General features: G+C 35.7%; 1 protein-coding gene across 1 annotated transcript in view; it reads left to right on the forward strand.

The window, feature by feature from the left end:
• The window catches only part of LOC122807744 (sodium- and chloride-dependent creatine transporter 1-like), a 992,499-nt gene extending 985,475 nt beyond the window's left edge, over positions 1-7,024 (forward strand). The window contains exon 14 of the mRNA XM_044078732.1: positions 2,352-7,024. Within this exon, the coding sequence (XP_043934667.1) occupies positions 2,352-2,498 (147 nt within the window). The 3' untranslated portion in view covers positions 2,499-7,024. The remainder of the gene's footprint in view (positions 1-2,351) is intronic.
• The last annotated feature ends 4,511 nt before the right edge of the window (positions 7,025-11,535 follow it).

Below are 11,535 nucleotides of genomic sequence, written 5' to 3' on the forward strand. Positions count from 1 at the left end.
TTGTCATGTATTTGTAAAAAAAAAAATAGTGATTAATACATAATGAAAAAATTCTACTTATCCATATTTTGATATAATTTGAGTAATCTTAACCAACACAATTTGTTTCATGTTGTTTCAAAATCAAAGTAAATGTTTTTGTAATATTAGTTTCATTTCAACATAAGAGAGGCCTGAACAAAGACAAATATGGGAAATATAAGTGATGAGAATACTGAAATTAATTTTTTAAGAATAAGAAAATTCTAATAAAGACCTGTGAATAATTTTGCTTTCCTTATCAGCTGGAGCCTTCATTAGTAGGTTTATTGCTAAAACAGTTACTGGCACATCTATAGTATATTCAACCACTTTTGATTTATTTTAATATCAATTATATCACCTGATAACTATAGCTTTAGTGAATAATTGACAGTAGCTAATCACAAGTGAATTATTTGAAATTATTTTCTATTTGCTCTCTTCTCTAAATTTGATCCCCTAGTACCCAGTTTTCATCAGCTATAAAATGCTATTTAACTATCTTTGCAGTTTAATAGCTATCAGTTATTACTTTCTCGCATTATTTTTGCTTTAGTATAAGATATATCAATAGTACAACAATCCTTGCTTAATAAAACTTAAATGTACTATCACAGTTTCCTAAGTAACTAAGTTGACCATAACTGTATCCCCCAAAATATATAAATAAATATATTACAGTACATATATCTGTTTTTTGGATTAATAGTTATTTATACTTACTTCTGTTATTTTTGGTTTATTTATTCCAAATACCTTATTGTTTCTAATATTGTTATTAATTTATGGAGAATTGTTTAAATACTTGGGATCAGCAGTTCAGAGTAATGGTGAGTGTGGAAGAGAGGTGAAGAAGAGAGTACAGACAGGATGGAGCGGATGGAGAAGAGTGGCAGGAGTGATTTGTAACAGACGAGTACCAGTAAGAGTGAAAGGGAAGGTCTACAAGAGGGTAGTGAGACCAGTTATGTTACATGGATTGCAGACAGTGGTATTGACAAAAAGGCAGGAGTTTGAGCTGGACGTGGCAGAGATAAAGATGGTAAGATTTGCAGTGGGTGTGACGAGGGTGGACAGGATTAGGAATAAGTATATTAGAGGGTCAGTCCAGGTTGGAAGGTTTAGAGACAAAGCCAGAGAGGCAAGATTATGTTGGTTTGGACATGTGCTGAGGAGGGATACAGAGTATATTGGGAAAAAGATGCTAAGGATGAAGCTGCCAGGTAACAAGAAAAGAGGAAGGCCTAAGATAAAGTTTATGGATGTGGTGAGAGAGGACATGCAGGTGGTTGGTGTGACAGAGCAAGATGCAGAGAACAGGAAGAAGTTGAAACAGATGATCCGCTGTGGTGACCCCTAACAGGAGCAGTCGAAAGAAGAAGAAGAAGCTTTTGGCCAAAACAAACTAATTTATTGGACATAATTTTTTTACAAGCAGTTTTGTTTATAAAAAAAATCAAACTTTTCATTATATAATGACATGTTTGCCACTAGGAAGGCATTGTTCACTTTTTCTTTAGTCATGTCTTTATAGTTCCTTTCAGATACTGCTACTAAGTTTCTGTTCCTTAAAGTTTGAAAATGATCAGTAAATGTTTGGGACTATTCAATAACTTTTTAAAAGAGATTCTCTTAGCTACTTAATAATGCTGATGGAATAAAAAGGCGTTTTGCTGCTTACTTAATAATGCTGGCCACTTTAGTTGTCCCTGTAACTCTACAATACTCAAGTAGTTACATTTAACTAAACAGCCAGCCTGATTCAAATTTCCATTTGAATTTATTATCTATTCAGCAGTTAAGACAGGTTTCTCTAAATATTTAAATTATTGTTTGGTACATATTTTTATTTATCAAGTTTTACTGCAAAGGATACATTTTCTAAAATGCCATTACACTCTTTCATTTGATTCAGTGCATGCTATAGACACATCTATTTTTCAGTGATTTATTTATAGCATGTATCTCAATGAAACAGTCCAGGTCTTATTGAAAGAATAAGTATATATAAAATAAATTGAAGAAATATAATAAATAAATTGTGATCTGCCATTTGTTTGGTGTGAGAAGTATTTCTTTAAAACACTAAAAATGATAGATTGGAAGTTAAATGACTGATGCCCATGGAGTGCAATATAAACTAGAGGATGCAGAACCAGAGATGTAGCAACAAGTATAGAGTCTACTGGAAGTTATCACATTGATCTGATAAATATAGCAGTCATTGCCATACACATAACACCACCAGTATAATAATTATGAAAACTGAAATCTCCTCTTTGCAGTAAATTGTTTTAATCACCTTTTTATTTTTTGGAATCTCATTACAGCGTTGGCAACATCTCACTGCCCCAATTTGGGGTCACCACCATTTGGAATATCTGACTCCTGAGGCAGAGACAAAGCTACTTCCACCCGTTGACACCCTCATCACATCAGCTCTGGAGAAAGCCACTCTGTTTGAGACTGTCATATAGAAGATCTTCAACACAGCGGGCTTGATTTCTCTTGTGTGTGTGTATGAATGTATGATTGGGAGGGAAATAACTTGCTTCTTCCAGTTAGTAGAAATCCCAGGTATGCCAAGTTTATCTTGTGAGCCATAGAATCTATATACCATTTCATTAGGAAAGAAATGTAATGCTGAGATCTAGTGCTACTCATGTGCTCAACAATATAACTAAGGATGACTGTCGTAAATTTAACAAAACTACAAATGTGCTGAATTTCTTCATTCTATTCTTCCATTGTAAAGTAACTGATAACCTGCCATCAGACTCTTAACATTTCATGAGCAGAGTTATGACGTTTATATTTTTGGAATAAAGGCAAGAAATTAGATATTACAGTTAAATAAGACTGCTATTTAGGTCCATAGGTGTGTTTTAAAACAATTATTGACATAAAGGGTACAGTTTGTAAGCACTGTTATTGCCATTATTGAATCAATCTGATCATCCACTTTCTCCAGGGCCTATCTCTGTCCAGAACTTGTAGCCTGTAGTAACAGTCCTGGTATGGAATGTTAGAGTACAACTAACCTGAGAATGGAGGAAATGTTATGAGAAAAATACTTGTCTAGCTGTTTTAGGTAGCTTTTATTTTTATTCCATAAATGTATCATTTAGCTTTTCTTTCTGTAGAGATATACACCCATAAAATTGAATTGGGGATGGTTGTCAACTAAGAATGTGTACCCCACTTTTGCCTGCAGTGTTTTCTCCACCTGAAGGCATGTAGGCAGCTGGATACAAGATCCTCCATTCTAAAGTGATTGTCTCATGTGTGGCTGTGGGGGCTATGAACACTGTATACTGTAATTGAAAGACATTTGCTCCACAAAATGTTTAGTTATTGTGAAGTAGATTCATGCTGCTGTTACACAGCTATTGATTTGTTCAGTTTGACCTTACGTACTTTTAATATTAATCTGTCTTCCTTGACCAGGTAGCCTACAAATTCTTCAGGCTATACTGCAGGGAATCTCATTTCAGTCATCTAGATTTATTTCCACTAATCTTGCTATGATTTGTCTCCATTTTGATGCATCACTGACTGGATCTCATGCACTCAGTCCAAATTTACCCTTTTTAGCACCCAACCAATATAAATGAGTAGTGGGGGACAGGCCAAGAACGTCAGCCAGCAGTGGTTAGATTCTGCAACATGCTTCTGGATGAAAAAATAGCTTTTCCTTAATTAGTTACCACTCCTTGGTTCAGATGAGCAATCATGTTCATCAAGGTCTGTTGCTTCCAAAGACATCTTTGTCATCCGAGAGCTACAACTCTGCTTTTTTTCCAGGTGTTAGAAGCTTGCTGTCTTAGCCCCTTTCCAGTAATGTCCATTTACTATTATTTAAGCATAGAATTAAGCTTATTGCTTTATTTTGCATGTGTTATCTTATTAATGCATTTAAAATATTTGTGGCAATTATAAAGAAATTGTTAAATGAGACAAATATTCTTAATCACTCGACTATGTGGTTTATCATATTTATATATATATTTCACTGAAAAATACATGTCTCTTATTTCTGGGTATGTGATATAACTATTTTATGCTTTTAGAGCACCGAGCTATGATTATCCCGGTCTCCATTATGAATGGTAAATTGCAAGGAATTATTGTTCATTTCCTTCCTGGTTAAGTTTTCAACCATCTGTGATCTCTTCAAAACCTGAAACATAGGTAAACATCTGGTTTTCCTTAACAAGCTTGTCACTGTAATTTACTAAGTTACTGTTTTACATTCTTCACATAAGGCAACCTATGTACTTTATGAAAGTTTGCTTTCACAATGATGAAGGCAGCTGTTAATCATGAAAAAAAAAAATAAGCTTAGCAGATAGGGATCATCTTCTTCCACTTATCTTGCCATGAGTATAGAGGGTGAGTTTCTCATGGGTTACATAAAACTTCTACAATATCAGGAATTTGTCATTCTGATTTCTGAACCTGATGCTCAAAGACCTGTTAAAACATTTTATCCCTACAACCTATACAGCCAGTTCTTCTTATCTAACTATTAAGCTACATAGTTCAGCATTCAGCATCAACAAATTACTAAAAGTATTTTGTACGGTATCAGTGGTTTACCTTTCAAGCTTATGACATACTGGCCTTTAAGAAGCTTGTTGTCATAATACCAGACTGATGTTTTCTACTTCTCACATGCAAAGTAAGATGATTTCTGTAGCAAATTAATGAATTCCTGATAGAAAAGGATAGGAAAGGAAAGTCTTCCCATAACATTGGAAGGCACTGTGCAATGTATGGACCATTTTTTTCTGTTATTGATATTTATTTTTAATGTTAGATTTCCTGATCAGTGTTATATCCTAGGTCTCTATAGCACAATTTACAAGTATCTGAATCTTCTGAAACAGAATTACATAGTGGCACAAAATTATGTATTTAAATATCAAAATGAGCCTTAGTATCTGGTATTTTATGGCACCTATTTAAATTGGCATGCTTAATTAGTTATATACAATCCTCTTTGAAAATCATGCTATAAAACATAAAAAGAAAGCAAATGCCTTGTGAAATGGTGTCAGAAGAAGGAAATGATGTATCAGCCTGTTTTATTATCCTTACTATGTTTCTCTTTCCCAGTTTATGCATGCACACAATAACAAGTACATGCATTACATGTAATTATTTCTTGCCTTGCTTCTGGTAGTATTCGGTAGCAGATTAGATCACATTCTAAGGTCTAGATCTGCTTCTGAAGTATACATATTCTGTTTGTGCCTGAAGGAGGTGCTACCCTCCCTCACAACCAAATCTCCCTTCAGCACAGTCAGTTGCTCTCATTCTGCCAGCATTTTCATGGTTATTCCGTCTCACCCAGTTTTGAACTGATAGCTCCAATTACTTTTTTTCCCCGAGTGTACTGTTTAGATGGTTTTCCTTCTTCAGATGATGTCTATTTCTCTGTCAGCTTAATACCATCATCCCCTCAGTAGTTTAGCTCATTGACACTGCCCGCACTGGTAACTCTGGGTTTTTAACCATGCCTGCAGTGCTATTTGTGTGGGCTACTTTGTTCCATTCAAGACAGTAGCACTGGGAAGACAGACCCACACCCAGTGCTTTGTTTCCACTATAGCTTAGTCATGGTACTGTATCTATAGCATTTAGTGCCATGACTGACCACAATGAATGTAAGAAAATGCCTCTGGCTAGAAAAGACATGCAAAACGTACTACTGTTCATTTGAAAATATTTTCTTACGTTCAGTTTCTTTACTCTCCATTTTAAGGAATTGCTGTCCCGCCTGTTCACAGTAAGGAATGTGACATATAATTAACTACCTGTAGCTGTTAATGAGCATCAATGAGTTAAGACTATGCCTGCCACTGAATTTGTTCTAAAAATGCACTTGTTTATTCTAATAATATCTTTTTGTTACCGGAAAATATCATTTTTGCCTTCACTATAATAAATGCAGTCAGTATAGTATGGTTGAAAGCATGTTTTGCTGTTTCTTGTGCATGTTATTATTTTTAGTTCTAAGTCATACTGTCTATCTTTCTAGGGCAATTCACAATGTTTTATATGTTCCTGTTTTCCTGATGAATTCTGATCAGTGACTTGAACATTAGTAATCTGACCTCGGCCTCTAATACCATTTGCTATACAGCTTAGCACTTACTTGGCTTTTACTACTGCTGTATGGTGTTTGCTGTGTGTTTTGGTTCATTTAGGATGATTGCTTCAAATTCTACATGACCAGAGAATCTTTATCTCAAGTTTGCATGTTCTTGGAAAGTGGTAGCCCACTTGAGATTGTTCATCTTCTAGTTCAAGTCTCCTCGAATGTGTCTGCCCATTTTTTTTATAAGAACCAAATTATGCTTTGAAATAACCAACATAATCACTAAGAAATATGATGGTCAGCATAAACTTGACCACTGACCCTGAGGTAATGACACCAACACTCAGCTTTGTTCGTCTTTCTTGCCTTCAGTTGTTAACTCTTCTAGCATACCCGACCATTTGGAGCCAACAAGTAATTGTTTGGAATTTTCCTTTGCAAGTCTCCATTTCTGTATTTCCTCCTTGGTGACCGCCGCATTTTAATCTCTGATAAAGATGGAGCACACAAAGCATCCCAGTATTTTCTTCCTTCACTTCTAGCTTCCCGTTTACTTGTGCTTGCTTTATCTGTGTTAATAAAAAGACTTTATTACCCCTCTAAATGAACCACGAATAAAGGGCAATTCTGCCAATGAAAAAGTAAGCCTTATAACATGCATCCCTATGGCAGTTACATTAAGGCAGTTATGGTGGATAGAACAGACTTAGAGACATTCAAGGCACAGCTAGGTTTCCTGTAGATAGTATCCAGACTAAAGAATCCCTGCTGTTTTCTGCTATGGATTGTGAAGGGTATGGGGGTGGGGCATGAGTAAGACAAAATCACCATACCTCTCAAGTGTACCTCATTACTAGGAATGTACCTCATTTGGGGTCTTAAAAAGTTCATGTTCCTTGAAGTTCCTCGAAGTTCCACATTGAAAGACTCTGTCACACATTCAGTGTTAGGAATTGTTTTAAGTGAAATCCATGTTAAATAGAAATTAATCATATTGATTCATTAAAAGAACTTCTTTACAAGTAAAACCAGCATATTTTAACCATCCTATGACCTTCCTAGTTGAAGTTGTTAGTAAGCCATTAGTATGTGTTCCACATTTTGCTCATTTGTCCCACATTATGAGGACTAATGTTCCTCATTTTGGAGATGGAAGGTTAGATTGAGAGCTATGAAAATCACTGTCAGCAACTATGATGCTGCACTGGTATTCTTTCTGACCATGGCATTGGGTCTGTAGGATCAGGTGACTTTCAGCATCCATGACCATAGAGAGGCACAAGTGGCAGCAGATGGTCAGTTGCAGACAGGCCAGAAAAAAAAAAGACTTGTTATAAGTGATGTCATCTTATGGCAGATGCTCTATCATTGTGTGAGGAAGTATATGGATTACAGGTTCCTTCTGGATTGCAGCAGTGCAGTGGGGGACAAACTCGCTACTACTCTTGTTGGCATCTTGTCAAATTGATCTCCTATTGCATTGCCCAGCATGGCAAGTTTCAAAGTTTAAAACAAATTCCCCACATTCGTGGACCTTCAGAGAATGTGGTATTGAATGCCCTGTAAGATTTCCCTGAATTCCTGAATTTAGTAGAAGGGGCTACAGTGTATGGTGCGATGGGGTTAATGTCAGTCATACAGATGTTAAACAACTCTGAGAAGTATCCTGGTCATAGCTGGTATAGGTGTGTAGAGATGAAAACAGTTACTATTAATTCAAATCAGTGAGAATATTGACACTTAAAATTTGTCTCCTTTGAAATAACATTGACTACATGGATAAAATTTAAATAAGTTCAAGCCATTATTTGGACTTCCATTGATGGAACATAGATAAAGAAATGTATCACAGAGGATTGCATTTTGGGCAGAGAATAATCTTTAGCGATAGCAAACTATCAGTTCGTGATGATCATCAAGAACCGAATTATACATTTCTCATCTCTCTTGCAAGTCCTCCATAATGAGAGAGGTAGCAATTCCATCTCTGAGACCAAATTATTCCACAGTTGAATGAAAAACAAAGGAGTGCTTAAGCAAATAGTCCTAAATGTAAGAAGAGTCAGCATCAGAAGTATTCCAAGAGAGATGAGAAATGTATAATTCAGTTCTTTTGTGTTAGAAATTTAGCCTTGAGAGGTATATATTAAAAATGAAAAGAAGGCTTAGAGAAAAACTGAGGTGATTTTGGTATCATTTGTGGAGTTAGATATGCAACAAGTGATAACCATTACTGATGAAACTAATGAAAAACAATTATTTGTAGTGCTGTAATGTGAATTTTCCATCTTTATTTGTATTTTAATTACCAGGTTGCCCTATTGGGCAAAACCCATTTGTAATGACGTTATGATCTTTTCTGTTGCTGTTTTGCTAACAGTAGCCTAACTTATACAAAGACCCAAGCTTAATTCTCAACTTAGCTTGTCAGCCTTGTAGGATACATGCTCCTTTACAAATCCATGTTTTATTAATTTCTGATATTTTTTTTATTTCAGTTTCCTTCACTCAATCTAAAGATGATAGTCAAGATGAAACATTTATTATTATATGCACCGTCTTTTGTGGGCTCTCAATAATTTTTATGGTAATAAAAAGAAATCAGAGGATCTGATCTGAGCAGTAAACACAAGCATCACATAAATAAATCTAAAGATTTTCAAGCCAAACTTTTAGGTTACATTAAAAAAATCAGTTGATTTACAGATGTATAACAGCATAGTGCCTATATTCCTAACCTGAGAAGGAATGACTATTGCTTTAATCTTTTGTCGCATTAATAGAAATAACCTTTCCTTTTTAACTGCAAATATGATGAGTTTGATTTAATTTGTACATCTCTGTACTTCACCTTTCTTCATAACCTCTGTACTTTACCTTTCCTCATAACTATTTTTAGTTCATTGCCAACATCTATTTTATCTTTTTCCAACTTGCTGCACCTTTTTCATCATTTTTCTACTCTGTTATCTTCTCTTTGGTCCGTTCTTTAGCCTCTTATATAGCTCTGTACATCTTTCATTAAACCCAGCCTTGTACTTATCTATTTTGTTTGCCTCTCTTTATCTCCAACTTTTTCTGACCATCCCCTAACCTCTCTCACATTAGACCTTCCATGTTCCATTCCTCTTCTTTGAAATCCTTTTCTTGTATGCCGTGTTAAAAAGTTTTTGTCAGCCCTTCCTGGTTTTCCATTTCATTCAGCACTCAGCATTGCCTTTCTTTATTACTTGTTATTAGTCGGCATCAACCCCTTTTTCCATGTTGTACATAGGGTTGGGTTGTCCCATCAACAGTGACCATCAGTTAGAAGTAATGGCCACACTGCTGGGCAGGTAACCCTGCTGCAGCTTAATTTTTGTCACTTATCTTTGCCTAGTAAATGTATTTTCTGCTCTGTGCAACCTTTCTGTCTCCTCTTTCCCATTCCGTACTTGGCTTTCAGCTGTCCTTCTCTTTAGTTTTGGTCTGTTACCCAACTTCCTTTTCATAAAGTCTTTCCATCTGCCTTGTCTCACACTCTGTCTTCTGTCCTTGTTCAAAGCATGGACTGGTATTCTTGAGCTTACAGGAGTTATTTAAAATGATGTGTATGTGAAGTAACCTACATAACTGATAACAAAGTCCTCTGATTTCTCTTAATCCCTTCAAAGGGCTCTACTGTATGGAACATGTGGTAGCACTGGGCTTTGCAGTCCTAACTCTGCCATCTATGCCAGTATTAGATAGTTTAGCACTTTAATAGTTAACTTTCCTCCCAGGTATATCTGAAATGAATGTCATTACTTGTGTATGTATAAGGTGTGAGAGAGAGAGCTTACACCTATCTGTCTGTGTATATATTTTTGAAGAGTGTACCCCACCTGCTTACCATTTCTCTGTGTTCTAGTAATGTGTCGTTGTGAATTCTAGCTGTTAATGGGACTGTCATAATCGCAGACTTAGTGTTACCATATGCACATTTCCCTTTGACACAGACTGTGAAGCAACATTAATGCATCCTGACCTCAACCAATGACTAGTGTATATAATCTGAATCTGTAGTGTGAGGAGTGAAATGATCTTCTGAGACCAAGTAAAGGGATAAATGTCTTTCTGAATAACTGGTCTATTCTGCATGGTACCCAGCTTTGTTTACTGTGAACCCCATGATTTAGCTACCATCCTCCCCTATATATATATATATATATATATATATATATATATATATATATATATATATATATATATATATATATCTATACACACATCCACCAAACACATTGAATCCTGCCCCCCCCCTAGTGCTATTACTTCTGCGGCCCTTGGGGGGGGGAGTTATGGGAACGTTACTAATGAGAACAGAAATGCAGAAATGGAGACAAATAATTGCATTCAGTTTAAAAAAAAATAAGAAAAGGTGGAGTAAACATTACGTGTATTGCATAAGAATAAGTATAATGATGAATACTGTTGAACGGAGGTGTAGTGCAATTAAAATGTATAAATCAAAAGAGGGCAGTTAAAAAACAAAAAGTCCTATTTCTAAGAAGCGTTATGCAAGAGGTTATGTTTTTATCAGTAATGGGAGAAGATTTTACCTAAATTTCTCACAGTTGTCCAGATTTTAAGAGTATGGTGCAACAGAACTATAATATCTCTGACTTCTGACACACACACACACACACACACACACACACACACACACACACACACACACACACACACACACACACACACACACACACACACACACACACACACACACACACCTTCTCCCTGCAATCATTAACATAGCAGTGTTATTTGAATTTTAGATTCCTGTAGCTTTTGCATAAAACCAGTTGCCTCACTTGCCAAAGATTGGTCTCCTTTCTGCTAAAGTTCCATACTTCGCTTAAAATATACCTGCATGCTGACTAAGCTACGGTTGCCATTTTTCTATATTGTGTCACCACCCACCAAAACTTGGTCTTAGAAGATCCCCACACCTACCTGTTTTAAAACTTATGACTGCTGTCTGTAAGTCAACATCAGTTTAATATTCTTGTGCACATAATACTAACCATGGTTTCTTAAAACAGACTAATTTGACACTTGTAGCACCTCTTTGTAAAAATGCTTCTAATGTTGGCCACGTAACAGCATCCACTTTGTCCTACTGACATTAGATGAGATGATGGATTCTTAGGACTGAGTCCATCCACTCCTTCCTTAGGTATATTTGAAATGAATGCTGATTGTTTTTTTTTTTTTTTTTTTTCCTGAGTGAGAACTAGATTCTGATTTCTGTTTTTAAAGATTTGCTGTTATGTGGTTGATATGGCACATTAAACATTTTGAAAAAACTGTTTAAGTTGGATTGAAACATTTCCACAGTTTTGGAAAGTCATCAGTAGAAAATAAAATAGCACAAAGCAATTTGTGTGTGT

Source organism: Protopterus annectens, chromosome 7.part1 (genome assembly GCF_019279795.1).
Source record: "Protopterus annectens isolate FY-2018-M chromosome 7.part1, PAN1.0, whole genome shotgun sequence".
NCBI lineage: Eukaryota > Metazoa > Chordata > Ceratodontiformes > Protopteridae > Protopterus > Protopterus annectens.